General features: G+C 38.6%; 1 protein-coding gene across 9 annotated transcripts in view; it reads left to right on the forward strand.

The window, feature by feature from the left end:
• Positions 1-2,854: 2,854 nt before the first annotated feature.
• AFG1L (AFG1 like ATPase) overlaps positions 2,855-19,147 on the forward strand; it is a 195,095-nt gene continuing 178,802 nt past the window's right edge. For 2 of the 9 annotated variants that reach the window (XM_019929534.3, XM_019929532.3), the window contains exon 1: positions 2,867-3,201. In XM_019929534.3, coding sequence (XP_019785093.1) covers positions 3,066-3,201 — 136 coding nt within the window. In that variant the 5' untranslated portion in view covers positions 2,867-3,065. Of the gene's footprint in view, positions 3,202-19,147 lie in introns of all 9 variants that reach the window. The other 7 variants (XR_012324774.1, XM_073789485.1, XM_073789484.1 and 4 more) reach the window with 7 other exon arrangements.

Raw genomic sequence — 19,147 nt, forward strand, 5'->3', positions numbered from 1 at the left:
GTGGACTCAAAATATTAGGAGCATCACTGATTTCATGAAGCAGGTAGTCTGGTTTTTGCAGAAAGACTAAAATGATGGTAAATTTTGTATTTGTACTAAGACAACTCATTCAGTCACTTAATACACATTTATGGAGTGTGTACTAACTTAGGCACTATTCTAGGCCCTGGGGATACAGCGGTGAACAAAAGAGACATTAATCCCAGTCCACATGGAGCTTAAACTCTAGGAAGAGCAGTAAGAGCAGATAATAAGCTAATAAATTAGTAAAGTATATATAGTGATGTTGGAGAAAATAAAGCTAGGAAGGAGGAAGTTAGGTAGTTAGGTGGTTAGGAAAGGCCTTCACTGGCAAGGTAGCATAAGGAACTAAGGACACAAGGAAGTGAACCAAGTAGATATCTTGGAGGAGAGCATTCCATGCAGAAGGCACAGGAAATGTAAAAGCTTTGAGGTGGGAAACAGGTTTGTGAGTTCCAGAAACTCACATACCATAGTATGTTATCGACCAACAACTTTCTTTCCCATTTTTGTCATCATTTTTTTTTTAATGATTGCATTGATTCGTTGATTGATGGCTGTGTTGGGTCTTCATTGCTGCACGCAGGCTTTTTCCAGTTGCGGCGAGCGGAGGCTTCTCTTGTTGCGGAGCACGAGCTCTAGGCGTGCGGGCTTCAGTAGTTGTGGCACGTGGGCTCAGTCGTTGTGGCTCTCGGGCTGTAGAGTGCAGGCTCAGTTGTTGTGGTGCACGGGCTTAGTTTCTTCACGGCATGTGGGATCTTCCCAGACCAGGGCTCGAACCTGTGTCCCCTGCATTGGCAGGCAGATTCTTAACCACGGTGCCAGCCCTGGCCTGGTTTTGTCCCTGAGATTAGAGTCCAGAACTAATTGGCACTTCTCTAGGGAGATTTTTTAGTAGGAAAAGATAATGCTTTGTGATTTTCTGATTTACATTTTCTGATAATGTTCAAAATGCCTTTTAGGGCTTTTTTTTTTTTTTCCGGTACGCGGGCCTCTCACTGCTGTGGCCTCTCCCGTTGCGGAGCACAGGCTCCGGACGCGCAGGCTCAGCGGCTATGGCTTACGGGCCCAGCCACTCCGCGGCATGTGGGATCCTCCCGAACCCGGGCACGAACCCGTGTCCCCTGCATCGGCAGGCGGACTCCCAACTGCTGCGCCACCAGGGAAGCCTTAGGGCTTTTTTTTGTTTGTTTTTGTTTTAGCAATTGCAGGAACAGCAGGAGTTTGGGATTGGTATTTTAATAAAATAGTTTACAGTGGCTACTTAATTAGTTTTCTGGTCATAATAAATTCTCTTGAATACAACAAATGTAATTTAAATTATTTCCAAGTTACCTCATACTTGTACACAATAAAGTTCATTTGCCATGTTTCTGTCCACTTGCACAGTCATGTGAAAATTTCCTGCAGATCTTCCTGCCAATTTGGCATTAAACTATCAATGAGTTCCTATTTCACTTCCATAATTATTAAGCCTTTGGAATCTCTACTAAGAGGTAATTTCATTGACCAAGACCAAGACAAGAAGTTGTTTTCCCAGGGCAAACAAAATGATACCCAGACACTCTCTAAAAGTCTTGAGAGTAATGAATATGTAAGTCAAGGAAGAAACAGTCCAGTTTTTTCAAAAGGCCTTTCACAAAGTGTCACACCAAAAATTAGTAACATTAAATGAAACAAACATGGAGGAATCGTTTGTCGTGTCAGACAATGGAATTAAAGATAGAAAAAAATGTGAAATGACATTTTGAAGGACACAATCAAAATAATTTTTCTATAAACGATTTGACAGAGTCAGTAGAGAAATCTCCAAAATATTATATGCTCTCCTTTTCCTGTTTCTTTGGAATCTTCTATTGTAGACCAACTAACTAACTTCCTGGAACTCTTTCTAGTGTAGTCTGAAACGTGGCTTTCTCCTTCCTGTAATCCAGTTTTTTTATTTTTATTTTTTTTGCCCCACTGCGCCACCCGGGATCATAGCTCCCCCGACCAGGGATGGAAGCCGTGCCTGCTGCAGCGGAAGCGCAGCCTTAACCACTGGAATGCCAAGAAAGTCCCTAGTCCAGATTTTCTTGCTTGCCTGCCTTAGCTCACTCTATTTCCTGTTCTTGGAAGGTCTTCGTTTCCTGTTAAAAATAAAGCTGCTAGAAGGCCTTCCTGATTTCCCAGCCAAAGTGCTCTTTCACTGTTTCCAGAACACCTAGTAGAATCTTTGGTCGCTTTCTTTATCCTTCCTTACCGGATTGCCTGCCTCTTCTGGACAGCAGTTTGTATTCCCAATACAGTTATCATAGTGACTCAAAACATTTTTTGTTTAATCAAATTAGGGCAGATCACTTAGAAATTCCTCCTTAGATACACTGTCCCACAGTCCATCTCGGGCCATTGGCTTTCCCATGTTACACAAATTTTCCATGTTCTTTCAAAACATTTGAGTATATGCCACATTGAAAATGATTTATGCTCTTGAAATACAAAAAGTAAAAGTGGTAGGAGCACATTTCATGTACTCTGCCAAAGATGCGTTGGACGCTGGAGGCAAATAAATTGGGGATACCGTTTATGGCGATAACAATATTTCGTTAAAATATGAAGGCCCACTGGATCACCTACACTTTATTTAGGTTTTGGAATCTCGGTCAGGTACGCTACCGAAAAGGCTGAGGAGTGGTTACTTGAATACACGCCGCAAACACGTTCTAACTCCTTGAAAATGTTTTTAGATCAGCTGCAGCAGGCGCTGGGCGGACAACTGCCCCTCCCCCCAGCCTAAAGCTGCCCTCCGCCCCGTCCCTTCGCCCGGCCCCGCGCCGCCGCACTGCATGCTGGGAGTCGTAGTCCCGGTTTGTTTTGCCCGGAGGGATCGAAGGGCATTGGAGTCCAGCTTGCCCTCGAGCTACTAGAGGTCGCGTTCTTCCGCTGCTCCCTTTCGTTCTGTCGGGCGGAGCCTTCCGTGAGCACGGCTGGATTTGTCTGTGCTACCGTCTCTCTTCTGGGTTTCAATAAAGTTTTCCTTTTCCTTCCCCTGTACGGAGCTCAAGATGGCGGCCTCTTGGTCGCCCTTGGTTACCCTGCGCTTAGCGCCGAGCCGGCTGAGAGGAAGATGTGTCCGGTGCAGGGCTTGGGCCGCTGCTCTCCCCACTTCGGTCACCGCCCCTGGAAACCCCTTTTGTAAAGGTTAGTGACTGTATCTGGAGTAAGCCGAGACGACTGCTTATGACCGGGGAAGTCTCGGGGCAGTCACCCTCCCTCCTCGAGCTCCCCAAACTGCCTCCTTGGTTCACGGTTTTCGAGAGATTTCTTCGAGAGGAGTTCCACCCTCTCTTGCACCGCTGTTACTGCCTGCTCATGAAGGAGCACTGAGGGAGGTGGCCCAGAGTAACTTTCATTTTGAGGGTTAGATGTCGACCCAGGGTTTGTTCCTTTCCGGCTGTTAGAGACCTGTAAACCCAGGTGTGGGGAGTACCTCGCTTGAAGGGATTCAAGTGTGGGGTTGAGGCCTGGGAACTCTTCCAACCTGCCGCATCCCAAGCTCTCCAGGCTGGTGACCCGGGACTGTACCTCTGACATCTGCAGGCCCTGCGTGCTCTCTGGATTGCGGGAATGCAAGTGTACTGACATTCTCAGATTGAGGGGTCGATTCTTTGTGTTCTTTTCAAGTCTTAGAGGCTTCAGCGAGGCGTATTTTGTCACCGGGCTTGCATCATTCATTCATTCTTTCAAATTGTTATTCATGAGTGAATGAACCTGTATTTTGAGTAACCAAGGCCACAGGAGTGCTAGTTTTACTATATTCATATACTCCCACTAAATTGCGGGCTACTCAAAGGCAAGGACTGGGTGTCATTGTTTCCTCAGCACTTAGCACAGTGTTTGGCACCTGATGGGCAGATATATTTTTTGAGTGAATGAATGACGTTATTCTTATTGCTCCCTCATCCACATACTTAAGCTTTCCTTTTTAAAAAAAATCTTCAGGAACCCCACCCTTATACATCTTAATAAACTGATTCTCATTGGCAGTTTAGCTAAAACTCTATCAGTCTTTGATTATTATCATAAATAGAGTTGAAATTAATACTAAAACTGTGATTAAGTCACCTTAGGTTTTACTGTAAAGTTTAGCGTAATCCACTTACTGTATAATGGAATATTTTGGTAGCATGAGGTTTCGATCTTAATATAAACTATTTAAAAAAATTTTGGAATAGGCTATACAAGCAAATAACACAAAATTCAAAAGGTACAAGAAGGAATTTGGTAAAATGTTGACTTTCTTCCTCTCCTGTTCCATAGCCATTTAGTTTTCCTTCCCAGAGGCAACTTCTCATACTTGTTTCTTATGTATTCTTCCCGAGACATTCTGTATATATCCACCATATATTTTTATAAATACCTGAATTAAAGAAAAATAGAAGTGGTAATATACTATACACACTGTTCTGGTCCTTCCTTTTTTTTTCATGTAGTATATCTTGGAGATCATTCCATATAAATACGTGTAGAACTGCCTCTTTTTTTTGGCTGCCACAAGGCATGTGGGATCTTAGTTCCCCAACCAGGGATTGAATGGGCCCTCCCTGCATTGGAAGCTCAGAGTCTTAACCACTGGACTGCCAGGGAAGTCCCTGTACCTCATGTTTTAAATGGTTAAAATAGAATTCCGTTCAATGCATGTACCATAATTTATGAAAATTAGGATTTAAGGAACATTAGCATAACAACATGAGCCTTAATGTTTGTTCTGGATCATGCAATATGCTAAGTGCTTATCTTGTTTAATTCCCGTTATCCTCATTTTGGGGATGAGGAACCCAAGGTTGCAGAAGTTATTTGGCTAGTTAAGTGGCAGAATTTTTTTTTTTTTTTTTTTTTTTGCGGTACGCGGGCCTCTCACTGTTGCGGCCTTTCCCGTTGCGGAGCACAGGCTCCGGATGCGCAGGCTCAGCGGCCATGGCTCACGGGCCCAGCCGCTCCGCGGCATGTGGGATCTTCCCGGACCGGGGCACGAACCCGTGTCCCCTGCATCGGCAGGCGGACTCTCAACCACTGCGCCACCAGGGAAGCCCCAGAATTTGTTTTGAATGTGGACATTTGATGAAAATGCAGTTAGAGGTCAATTTAATTGTAACTAAAGTTGCTCCTTCCCCCTCTTTAAGTAAAAGAAAAATTTAAGTTGAAACGTTATTCAGTATTTAGAGTCTGATTTAAGTTTGTTTTCTATCGTTTTCTTGATGTTTTTGGGGGGGTATTTACTGTTGACATTTGTTTTATCTCCTTTTTTTAATCTTTTCAAGCCTACTGTTTACTGCAGTGTAATGTGAGGGAAGCACATTACACTTAATGTTAAACAAAAGAAGGAAGTAGATAAAGGAAAGGAATGAGGGGAAAGGAAGAGCATATTCTTTGTTTTTGTGCTTCATTTCTTTCTTTCATTTTTTTTCCCTTAATTAATTTATTTGGCTGCATGGGGTCTTGGCTGCAGCATGCGGGATCGAGTTCCTTGACCAGGGATTGAACCCGGGCCCCCTGCATTGGGAATGCAGAGTCTTAGCCACTGGACCACCAGGGAAGTCCCCATCTAAGCTTTAATGCCAGCCTTGGCTCTAAGACATTTTGGTAACTGGAAATGTGAAAACTTTAGGGGTCCTAAAATGGTGTTCATTCATATCACCTAACTTTAAATTCCTTAGGAAGTACAACTTATAAATTCCACTTTGCGATATATGTATTTCCATTAGTCAGATTATTAAACAATTGAAAGTATCAATAAAATTTGGTATCTTAAATAATTTAAGTATATATGTCAATTTTGATATTACTGCTTGTTTTCTTTTAGGTCTAAGTGTATTTTCATTTAATGTAACAGTTATTCAGTCTCCAGATAGTTATGGGGAAACATTTTATTAGAAATCAGAGTGGTCATGGTATGGGTAGAAAATGCCTCGAGATTGCTAATTCAGTTGAAGTCTTGTATTAAGTGTATGGAGGGGGAAAGTGAATGAAATTGGCTGCCAGGCCTTGAATAGCTTACAGTCTTGGGAGATGGAATTACAAGAGCTAATGTTTATTGAGCCCTTTCTGTGTTCCAGGCAGTCTGCTAGCCGTTTCTTTCTCTCATAATTTATCTTCATAAAAACTCTATTATAAAATTATTTTAAAATTTTTTAAAAAATTTTATTTTTTAATGTTTCTTTTTAAAAATTTTATATTGGAGTATAATTGATTTACATTGTTGTGTTAGTTTCAGGTGAAACTGAATCACTTTAGTGATTCAGTAAAGTGATTCAGTTATACATGTACATATATCCATTCTTTTTAAGATTCTTTCCCTATATAGGTTATTACAGAGTATTGAGTAGAGTTCCCTGTGCTATCTATAAAGGTATTGTCATCTCTGTTTTATAAATGACTAAACAGGCATGGCTACTCAAGTGGTATTTGAGCCCAGGCATTTTCCCTCCAGAAGCACAAACTTAACCAACCACTGTGTTCTACTAGCTCTTTACCGTGACAATGAACATTAACACCACCATAATCTAGGCCCATCTGAAGTGTTGTAGGACTACAGAGGAGAAAGCCTCTCTGCTTGGAGAGGGGAGGGCTTTTTAGCAAAAGTGTGGAAGTGAGCTGCACCTGGCCCTTATTGGTGTATGTATAGTCCCTCAGGGGGAACAGCTAGAGATGAAGCTTGGCAGGTGGGCTGGATTCTGGTTAGAAGAGTCCTGTATAGTATGCAAAGATGTGTAGGCTCAGGGCGATACTGCTGAAGATTTCTTAAGAAGAGAAGTGATCAGGTCCATTTTAGCATGATTATCCCTGTGGCTACCTGAAAAACAGGTCAGGAATGCCTGGATGGGGGAATATTGGAAGCTTGGTGATTATTTAGGAGGAAGTTGTAGTAGTTTAGGGAGAGTGATTTAGGCCCTGAATTACTGCTGTGGTAAAGATGGAGAGCAGGGCAGCGAAGGAGGGAATTCAGAGACCCTGCTTTGGTAAAATTGACAGGATCTGGGGGAGACAAGGAAAGAGAGGAGTTAAGGTCAATTTGGGTTTCCTAGTTTGGGTAATTTAATGGCATCAAATTCCGTCTATCAAAGGAAACTAAACAAATGAAAAGTAAGGCCAGAGGCATTTTAGGGAGGGGTTCCATTTTGGATATGTTAAAGTTGAGGTGTTAGTGATAATTCCAGGTAAACAAGTCTAAGTAGTTGTAGGAAATATGGGATCTGAGTCTAAGAAAGGAAATATGAGGTGTTGAGAGCCATGAGAATGGAAGAACTAGCCTTGAAATATTTGTAGAATGAAAAGGAGAAAAGGCTAGGGATGAGTTCTTGAGGAAAACTGATGTTTTATGAGCAGAAGGTGACCTCATCAGAGAGCAGTTAGAGAGGTCATAGGGGAAATTGGAGAGAAGCCAAGGAAGAGAACGCTTCTAAGTTTTCTAAAACTTAAAATCAGCGTATCTATTGTACTTAAGCTAGCCTTAGAAATTAAGTTTCTTTCTGTTTTTTTTTCTTACTTTTTGGCCACACTGCGTGGCATGTGGGGTCTTAGTTCCCAGACCAGGGATGGAACCTGCACCCCCTGCAGTGGAAGCGCGGAGTCTTAACTGCTGGACCACCAGGGAAGTCCCAGAAATTAAGTTTATTTCATAGAGGCAAGGTAATATGACAGTCACACCTTGTGACTTCTTATCATTGTAGTGTCCTTCTGTATCTCAGTGTTATATTTTTAGATCTCTATATTAACTGAAGATTCGTATTTACCTTTAGTCACAATCTCTTCTTTAGTACATGTACATTGGAGATCTTGATTAGGTATTAATGTGAGTAGAACTCAGCCATATGAATTGGTATTATTTATTGGCTGTATAGATTAGTGGTTAAGAAAATGGATTTGGACTTTTATCACTCAGTTAGATGAACACCCTGTGTGAAACTTCATGTTTCTTGGATTTCCGTTATTGTTTATTATTATATTAGAAAAGAAGGTTCATGCCTGCTCCTGAGACTATTAACTTCATGATAATGGTTTCTTTCAGTTTTTTTTTTTAAGCATAGCACAACTTATTACATGGCATAGCTAGTGCTCAGATGTAGTTCTGGGGTGGAGGGTGGGCAGATGAAATAGGGTGGGTTCAAGAGTAGAACCCATTAGAAAGGAACTTTAGAAGTCCAGAGATGGATTATTGATCTACTGTATTTGCACTGTGTTATACCTCAAGAGCTTCATTCTGTTTGTTTAAGTAAATGGTGAATATTTAAATGGGTTTAACTATTTTTAAAAAATTAACTTTTTTTTGGGCTGCGTTGGGTCTTAGTTGCGCCAAGTGGGCTTCTTTCTATTTGCGGCGTGCGGGCTTAGCTGCCCTGCAGCATGTGGGATCTTAGTTGCCCGACCAGGCATCTAACTGGTGTCCCCTGCATTGCAAGATGGATTCTTAACCACTTAAATCCTGGTTTTACCTATTTTAGATTTGTCTTTTCACAAAAGTACCACAGAAATAATAGATGTCAAGGGCCCAGTGCAATAATACGCTCTATAAATTCTGACAGAAGGTCATGTAGCCTCAGCTTGACTATATCTAATACTGTTTCCCTAGGCCACTCATTTTTTTCTTGCTTGTGACTAAGATTTGTTCTAATTTCTCTTTTAAGAGCCTTTTGAATATGTCTGTTCTTCCTGCTGTGTTTTGTCTTCCTTGCCTAAGGTCCTCTGTTGAGGTCCCATTTCTATGTGTACCCTGCTGGAGGTACCTCATACTTTAATCTCCAGAATCTTTTTTCATAACCTTCTTTCACTGTCCTACTTGTCCTTATTTCTTCTCTCCGTTCAGCTCATCCTAGAAGATACTTTTCAACACATTATCTATCCATATTCTTGACCAGGTGTGCCAGTTTTCAACAATTTTTAAAGCCTGAACATGCAGTTCTTAGTGTAGTTACTTCAAAGCTTCATAATGCAATTTATATCTTAAATGTAATTCCTATAGATTACATTTAAAAATTCTTATTTATATATTTGTGTAAAAAAATTTAAAATAAATGAACATAACAAATAGACGTTATTTTTCTTTATTGTTTGAAAGAAAATAGACCCCTTAGGTCTCATTATTAAATAGTGTTTGAAAAGGGTGAATATTAAGGAGTTACTCAGTATGCTAGGCCATGCCTATAATTACTTCAGAATAGCTTTATTCAGATTTTTAGGCAGTATTTTACTGATTTGTTATGAAATTTAAGTACTGTTTTTTTTCTTTTGTAAAGTTACACACATTGGCACATTTAAGATTAGCTTCAAAAGGAAAAGAATGATAACTGGCAAGCATTTAGTTTTAATTTTCATAATTTTTCTATTTAAATCAAAAGCACCCTTTTAAAGCCCCTAAATCATCCTTTTATAAATAAAGTAAATGCATTCCTTGATGATGGCTTATGTTGTTTTTTTAAAGAAAGAGTTTAATTAAGATTTGATTTTCTTCTATTCTGCACTTTGTTTATTCATCACTGAATCAAACATAGGTGTTTAATGTCACTGGTAAATCTGACTTTTTGGGTCATTGATGACCGTTGCAGTTTTCGAAAAAAGCAGCTATTTCTCTTTGGGGTATGCATAGAACATAATAGAGCATAAACGGGCTGCCTGTGACCTTAGCATGGGCTTCTGTCATTGTAGGAGAACATTTCTGGTCAGTGGCCACTGTTTACAGTTTGTTAAAATCAACACAAATGTACAAAACACTCATGAATAATTGTGAACACAGTATTTGAATGGATGTTTAATAAATATGCATTAAAAATATAATTACAGTAATGAAGTTACAGCTGAAATTTTAATCCAGCCCTTTAGAAATATTAAACGTGCTTTTCCTGATTGTGCATTTTTCGCACAGCAGTTGGGTAAACATTTTAAACTGGAAATCTAAATTCCTTATATAGTTTTGATTTCATTTAACTAAGCGTGTGTTCTTTTTTGGCAACAATCTTCTTTCTCTTTGTGAAGAAGTGAAGCTCATTTTATTCCATAACTGTTACTTAGAAGAATTTTGATCAGTTCTGTCATAGGACTAATGAACATATGGGATACCAGATGAATAATAAAATGTGACCCGGAAAGACTAGATTGTGATTCTGGTTTCATCCTATGGTACTGGATCAATCATTTAATTTGGTATTTCTTTTTTCTCATCTGTAGAATGGGATTAGTCATCCTAACTCTGCCTTCCTCACATGTCATCTATGAGGCTCAGATAAGTTATTATATAATAGGAGAAAGTCCTTTGAAAATTATAAGAAATGTTATATAAATGTAGGGCTATGCTGGGAGTAATTGAAATATTAATATTGAAATGCTAGAGGTGGTGGATTCCAGTCAGTGAATAGGAATGGGATGAACTCAACTCTATGTATAATTACTAAAACCATTTTGATTTTCGGGGAGACTAACTTATATTAACAATGGCAAAGGGCTCAGTCTGATTTCAGTGCTTTGAATTCCAGAAGACGAAGTTTTGATTTTTCTAAGATTGTGCAGAGGGCCTCTATAGATAACCAGGGATGGTTATTGTTATCCTGGACTTAACTACCTTTCCTCTGGATATTCTGAATATCTAGAGGGTCTTAGAAAATATGAGCTACTGCTTTCGTCATGATGTTTCAAAGAAGGCTATTGAAATTTGATTTATAGTATGCAGGTAAGTCACTAAGGTAAATTATCTTAATTTAGTAAGATACTGCTTATGAATACTGTTTTCAAAGGAACTCAAGTTGTTAATTATTTGCTGTGCAGCAAGATATGAAGATAACATTTCATGGGATCATAGAATAATAGAGCTGAAGAGGACCTCTGGGTTATGTAGTTAAATGTCAGGTGGGAAGGTAGTTTCTGCCTTTATTGTTTCTTTTTGAGGCATGCTGTTCATTTTTATATAGCCCTAATTGCTAGAAAATTCTTTAAGTAGAATTCTTCAAGTAGAGCTTTTCTGTAACTTCTCATTCATCTTGACTCTTTCCCCAGGCACAACTTATATAACTCTAGTTCTCGTGTGCTTATGACAGTTTTTTAAGTATATCTTATTCATTTATATAGTCATTTATTCATTTATCATATTATTGGTTGCCTCCTTGTCCCAATTCCATTTGACAACCTTTAAAACATTAAAGACATATTTCTCCCATTCATCCGTTCATTCATTCCCCAAATATTTCTTGGTGCCATCTGTATGCTAGACACAGAGTGCTGGGATGTTGTTACTCTCTCCTCAATGTCAACTGTCTCTTGTCTTATCAGTCAAATCTTATGACACGGTTTCTAGATCCTTGAACTACTTCCCTTCTTGAGATTACAGTCTGCTTTCTGAATGTCACTCTGAAAATGTGGCCCACATATCTCAATATATTCCTTTGGACATGTCTGGCCAGAGCACTATTTTAGGTTACCTTTTCTGTGTCCTGTTGCATTAAGTTGGTGGCCAGGTCATATTCATGTCTCACCTTAAGACTCCTAGGGCTATTATAAGACAGGTCTCTTTTGTTTATATTTGATTAGTTATTTTTTCTATTAAAAATAAATTATTTTTATTATAAAAATACTATATGTACATAGTAGAAAATACAGGAAAGATAATTACTGTTAACTTCATTTTTATTTTTTAAGCATACTTATTAAAGTATAAGATTCATTTAGTAAAGTACGCAAGTGGTAAGTGTAAAGCCTACTGAATTTTCATAAAGAGGATAGATTTGTGTAAATACAACCTAAATCAAGAAATAGAACATTTGTAGTACCCAGAGGCTCCCATTGTGTACCCTCCAAATCACTAGCTTTTTACTCCCAATGGCAATCAACATCCTGATTTATGTTACTATTGATTTATCCTTTCATCTCTTCTTTTTTCTTTTTTTTAAAAAATTAATTAGTTAATTTATTTTTGGCTGCGTTGGGTCTTCGTTGCTGCACACAGGCTTTCTCTAGTTGTGAGTGGAGATTACTCTTTGTTGCGGTGCGCGGTCTTCTCATTGCGGTGGCTTATCTTGTTGCAAAGCACAGGCTTTAGGTGCACGGGCTTCAGTAGTTGTGGCATGCGGGCTCAGTAGTTGTGGCTTGCGGGCTCTAGAGTACAGGCTCAGTAGTTGTGGTGCACGGTCTTAGTTGCTCTGTTATCCTTTCATCTCTTGATGGACACTTAAGTTGTTTTCATGTCGTGGCTATTTAAATAATGCTGCAATGAACATGGGGGTGCAGATACTTTTTTGAGATAGTGATTTTGTTTCCTTCAGATAAATACTCATAGGTGAAATTGTTGGATTCTATTTCTTAATGAATTATGCCAGATTTATAGATTGAAAATATATTCTGTCATTCTGTGTGTTGTATTTTCACCTTCTTGATAATGTCCCTTTTTTAAAAAAAAATTTATTTATTTGCCTGTGCCAGGTCTTAGTTGCAGCATGAGGGCTCCTAGTTGCAGCATGTGGGATCTAGTTCCCTAACTGGGGATTGAACCTAGGCCCCCTGCATTGGGAGCACCGAGTCTTAACCATTGGACCACTAGGGAAGTCCCAATAATGTCCTTTGATATACAAAAGTTTTAATTTTGATGAAGTCCAATTTATTTTTTCTTTGGCTGCTTTTGGTGTCATAGCTAAGAAATCATTGCCTAATCCAAGGTCATGAAGATTTACAATTATGCTTTCTTCTAAGCATTTAAAAGTTTTAGCTCTTACAGTTACGTTTTTGATCCATTCCTACTGGGGTTTAATTGGGAGTCCTTAAGTCTGAGTTTCACAGGCGATTGTGATGTCCAGACAGGATTAGATTTAGAAAGTCCACACCTGTTAAGAGAGATCAGGGATTGGCAACCTTTTTCTGTAAACATTCAGATAATACTTTTGTCCTTGCCTGCCATGGTCTCTGTTACAACTTTAGCTGACCCTCCATATTTGTGAGTTTGGCATCCGCGGATATAGCGGGCCAACTATTCATTGTACTGCACCATTTTATACAAGGGACTTGAGCATTTGTGGATTTTGGTATATGCAGGAGGCCCTGGAACCACTCCCCTGCAGATACTGAGGGACAACTATACTCAACTCTGGTGGTGTAGTGTGTAAACAGCCAGAGATAATAGACTAATGTGCATGGTCAATTTGGCCTGCAGGCTGCTATAGTTTGCAGACCACTGGACTAGGTAAATATTCATGTATACTTTATTTTTTTGGTTTGAAATTTTTTATATATTTACATTTTAAAACCATCTGGAAAGTATTTTGGTATGTAGTATGAGGGGATAATCTAAATTAATTTTTCTGTTGTTTTCCAGTTGTCCAGATGTCACTTGTTGAATGATCTCTTGGCTCCCATTGCTTAATTCATTGATTCAACAAATATTTATTGTGTGCCCATCACATGCCAGGCATTGTAGGTGCTAGGTATACAGTGAATTAAATAGGCATGGTACCTTCCCTCTTGTGACTTGCAGCCTAGTTGAGAGAGACAGACATAAAATAAATAACAAATAGATAATTACAAGTTGGGTGATAAAAGAAAAGAACAGTGATAATATTTGGTATGCCTCCCTCTTTTATTATATATTAAATTATTCCCTGAAGACTTCCTTTTAGAATATCTATTCTATTCATTGATCTTTTGCTCATAGTGTTTTATATTTATTTTCTCATCTGGTAGTCAAGATCCCCCTCATTACTTTGCATCTTCATGATTTTCTAAGGATTTTGGATTTGGATTTTGGTGGAACTGTATTTAATCTGCAAATTAATTTGTGAAGAACTGACAATGTTACAGTGTTGTGCATTTCTTTTCAATAACACTGTGTCCAGTCTCCCAAATTTTCATTTATGCCTTTGAGAAAGATTTTAGTTTTCTTCACATAGATCTTAGAAGTTGATTGTTACTATGACTCTTCTTTATTCTAGACTTTTTATCTTAATTGTAAATGGGATCCGTTTTTTTTTCTTCTATTGTATTTCCAACAGGTCATTGCTAATATGTCAGAAAGATAAAGCCATTAAAATGTTTTCCAGTATTCTCCTTTGCTTAAGAGGGGGTATAATTAAGCCACTGAGTTCTTTAAAATTCATAAGTGGCTTCCTGGAAACTTCAGGATTAAATTCAAACTGCTTATCGTTGTAAGGCCCTGTGTCACCTGGTTCCTTTATATTTTTCTAGTAGCCCAACTCTTGCCCCCTCTGCCTTTCACTTTATATCTCAATACTGAACTTGTTTCATTTTCTTCAGTGTACTATCCTCTCATATTTTAGAGCCTTCTCCCAGCTTAATGCATTTCCTTCCCTTCCTTCTATTTTTCCCTGGCTAACTCCTGTTTGTCCTTTTGCTCTCAATTGAAACATCATTTCCTCTGAGTACCCTTATCTCCTTAAGCTAGGTTACTAGCTTTGGCTCTGTGATCTCATAGCATCCTCCTCTTCCCTTTACTTCATACCACACTTTGTTAAAGTTGTTTATCCACTTGTTTATATCTCCCCCAGTGCCCTGTTGATATTTTGAGTGCAGTTACAGTATCTGTCTAGCTAGCTGTGTTTGAAGTTTTTAGTACAGAGCTTTACACTCTATAGCTGCTTTATAATTTGTGGAATTAGTTGTTGCTTATTCAGTTTTTCTATTTAATAGGTTTTCAAATGATTCTTTTCGGTATAATTAAGTTTTTGAACCCAATTGCACCTGTTGGTACTTTTATCCCATTGTGTAGCACGGCAACATCATCTTGACTGTGATACAGCACTGATTTGTCTCCTAACTTTGTGTCATCTTTGTATTTGAGGGCTAGGTCTTCATTTAGTGCCAGATTTTGTTCTCAAAGCTCAAAAAGGTATACATAAATCTAGTTAGTCAAAATTCTTAAAAGCCAGCTATGTGAAATGTAAGGGCTTTTAGATTTATATGGAAAGGAATTTCTTTCCTCTAACACTTCAACTTTGGGCTTTTAGTGAAAAAGCTGCTGACTCACAGACATAGAAAACAAACTTACGGTTACCAAAGGGGAAAGGCGGGAGGAGGGATAAATCAGGAATTTGGGATTAACAGATACACACTACTATATATAAAATAAACAACAAGGATCTACTATATAGCACAGGGAACTGTATTCAATATCTTGTAATAGCCTATAATGGAAAAGAGTCTGAAAAAAGAATATGTAGATGTATAACTGAATCACTTTGCTGTACAGCTGAAACTAACACAGCATTGTAAATCAACTATATTTCAATTAAAAAAAAAATTTGCTGCTGCTGCTGCTACTGGGTTTTACAAGAGTGCCGTATATGAGCAGAGGCAGGTTGAGCCCAGAGTGCAGGCAGGGCAGAGCTCTAGCTGGGCCTGAGTAGGATGGAGACCCAGGAGGGGTGGATTGTTGGTTGCTCCAGGAGGCTTGAGTACTTCAAATTAGAGGGAGGTTTGTGTTTTTTCTGTTGCCTGGCTATGATAAATGGGAGCACAATCTTCACTTGTCTGTAGTGTTATGGTGATTTTAATGAGGGCAATATCCTGGTGGTAGTTTGGGGTCACTTAGCTTTAGATCCTATCTTGCCTATTCACTTAAATTTTCTAACATTTTGTGGTGTTTTAGTTTCCTTATTTGTAAGAAATAACAATATCTACCTTAGATTTTTTTGGAGAAGATAATATATAGAATACCTTTCAGAATTCTATCACTCATAAATTTTCAAATGAATCCAAGGTCTGTAAAGAAAACCTTAAGCTGTTAAATGAACCTAAAGCATATAACTTTTCTGGGTTACATGGATACCTCTTGTAATCTGTTAGTTTTGTATAACATCTTTAATTCTACTGAAGTAAACACATGTAATGCCTTGAAGTAGTCTAGACTCATCACAAATTGTATTGAATATTTCTGAACATACAACCGTCTAGGAAGGAATAATGCAAAAAGATAGTTTTCTTTACCTTGAAAACTCTTTAAATTTGTATGGTCATGTGTTATCTTGTGTATCTTCAATTCTTTCCTTTAATCATAGGATACTTTTGAGCTGAGAAATCTTTACAGAATGTTTTTGAGTTGAACCCCACTTTACTGACAAGTTGTATGTAAAACTTCTGCACATTAAACTACATCTCTACTTATTTTGAGTATGAAGTTGGAGATGGATTCTCAAAAAATATTTAACCTTAGGTATTAAAACAAAAAAACCTTAAGGGTGAAGCAAACCTTTAAAATAACATTTCTGAAAGGAAAATGCTTACTTTTTGTTCAAATAGTCTGGTCCACCATTTTGCTTAAGTCTCTAAAGAATATCTCTAAGACTTTCTTAACTATCTACCTTTGTGTAGAATTTGAAATTCCATTCCAATTTAAAGCACCAAAGAACACAGAGACCACACATCCCCTTTGTTGTTATTTCTCAGCTCTATGGAGACAGTGTCAACACAGTTAAGCTTTATGACATATGTTTTAGTCAGGGTTCTCCAGAGAGACAGAACCAATAAGATGTATATACATTTAGAAAGAGATTTATTATAAGGAATCAGCTCATGCAATTATGGAGGTTGACAAGTCCCAAGATCTACAGTCAGCAAGCTGGAGACCCAGAGACCCAGGAGAGTTGGTAGTGTAATTCCAGTCTGAGTCTGAAGGCCTGAGAACCAGGAGAGCCCATAGTGTAGTTGTAGTCCAAAGACTGGCAGGCTTAAGACCCATGAAGAACTGATGTTTCAGTTTGAGTCCAAAGGCAGGAGACAACCGATGTTCCAAGCTTAAAGGCAGTCAGGCGGAAGGAGTTCCCTCTTACTAAGGGGAAAGTCAGCCTTTTGTTCTGTTCAGGGCTTCAAGTAATTGGATGAGGCCCACCCACATAAGGGAGAACAGTCTACTCAGTCTTCCGTTTCAGGTGTTAACCTCATCAGAAACACCCTCACAGACACATCCAGAATAATGTTTGACTAAATGTATAGGCGCTCGATGGCCCAGTCAAGTTGCCAAATAAAATTAACTATCACAACATATGTCAAGATTATTGTTGTCCTCAGTGTATGAGCAGCATTTCCCCTCATGTTCTTAAGGTGCTTGCAGCAGTCCAGCTACCTTAATTTCACAGGTAAAAGTACAGAGGCAGGAAGGAATGAGTTTCTGTCCTGGTCTCCTTTTGAAGAGTATCAGGAGAAACTTTGGCAGAAGCTGACTTCCTCTTAGGCATCATTGGCTAGGATGGTGATCATGTGCCCAAGCTGCCATGATCCAGAGTCAAAATGGTGGAGTCAGGAGATAAATCTGGAGGGTATGACTCCAGAGCCCATGCTGCTTCCACTGTAACATGCTGCCTCCCTGCTGGACCTGTAGGTACAAATGCTGGCTCTGCCACTACCTAGCTATGGGAACATGGACAGATTACTTACTTAGTCCCTCTGTGCCTTAGTGTCTTCACCTTTAAGGTAGGAATATGTTAGTACCTACATCATAGGGTGGTTGTGAAGATTAAATGAATGAAGGTATGTAAAGTACTTAGAAAAGTACCTGGCACTTAGTGAGTACCCACTAAAGGTTAGCAATTGTTGCTGCTGTTGTTATTAACTATATGATCTTGGTCAGTTTACTTAACCTGCAACTTGCAGTGCTAACTCTCTGGTCCAAATCATAGACATCTCTGAACTGTACTATTGTTAAGAGTTTCCTAAGTAGTCTCCCTGCTTCCACTTAAAAAAAAAATTACATATATGTGTATAATAGTTTTATTGAATACCATACAATATAAAAATACATACATATATAAAAATATATGTATATTATATATAATATATAATAGCATTATTGAATATCATACTATTCCTCCGTTTCTGCTTTCCTTTTGAATTTCTATTATCTTATTTTCTACAAACGGATTAATCTTTTAAAAAACAAATTGTGACACACCCCTGATCAAAACCTTCTACTTGATCTTAATCCTATCACATTCACACTATTTACCGTGGCTTACAAGACCGTACATGATCTGGTCCTTCCTCTCCTTTCCAACTTCACCTTGTAACATACTCCACCTTGTTCATTTAAATCAGCCACGTAGACTTTCTTTTCTTTCTTTGAAAATGTGAAGCTTGTATCCATTTTCACTTTAGGGTTTTTGCCAGAGCTCTTCGCTCTGCCTGGGAAGTTCTCCCAGATCTTCCTCAGGGCTGACTCCTTTGGGCATTCAGGTATCAACTTATGTCACTTCCACAGGGAAGCTTTTCCTCATAATCTATAGGAGTCCTCAATCATTCCCTAGCATAGTGCTTCTCAGTCTTCAGTGTGCATATGAAACACCTATGTGTTTTGTTAAAAATGCAAATTTTGATTCAGACCCCTAGGGTAGGGCCTGAGATTCTGTACTTCTGTTGAGCTCCCTGGAGATGCCATGCTGTTGGTCAGAGGTCCTAGGATATCACTCTGTTTTATTTTCACCAGCATACTGATTATTATGTGATCTGTTGTTGCTCTTTATTTAATTTTTTGTCTCTCTTCCCCTTGACTGGAGGGAAGGCTCCATAAGGAAAGAAATTTGTTTTTAATTGTTGTTTCACCAGTGGCATGAATAGTGCCTGAGCTATAGTTGGTTCTCAAGAAAACTGAGTGAATGAATCAATGAATAGATTTATCCATGGATTTTTTTTTATTATCATTTTTTTAACATCTTTATTGGAGTATAATTGCTTCACAATGGTGTGTTAGTTTCTGCTTTACAACAAAGTGAATCAGCCATATGCATACATATATCCCCGTATCTCCTCCCTCTTGCATCTCCCTCCCACCCTCCTTATCCCATCCCTCTAGGTGTCACAAAGCACCACACGGAGCTGATCTCCCTGTGCTATTCGGCTGCTTCCCACTAGCTATCTGTTTTACATTTGGTAGTGTATATAAGTCCATATCCATGGATTTTTAAGTTATTTGTATAATAGGATTATTGTGAGGAGTAAAACAAGTAATTATGTTAAGTTACTTAACCTAGTCCCTGGCACACAGTAGGTGCTCAATAAATGTGAGCTGCTATTATTAGAATTTCCTTCTAAAACTGTTTTGACAATTATTTTTAAAACAGTGGTTCTTAATCAGTTTTTGTTCACTTGTTTGAAAATCTGAAGGAATCTG

Source organism: Tursiops truncatus, chromosome 12, assembly GCF_011762595.2.
Source record: "Tursiops truncatus isolate mTurTru1 chromosome 12, mTurTru1.mat.Y, whole genome shotgun sequence".
NCBI lineage: Eukaryota > Metazoa > Chordata > Mammalia > Artiodactyla > Delphinidae > Tursiops > Tursiops truncatus.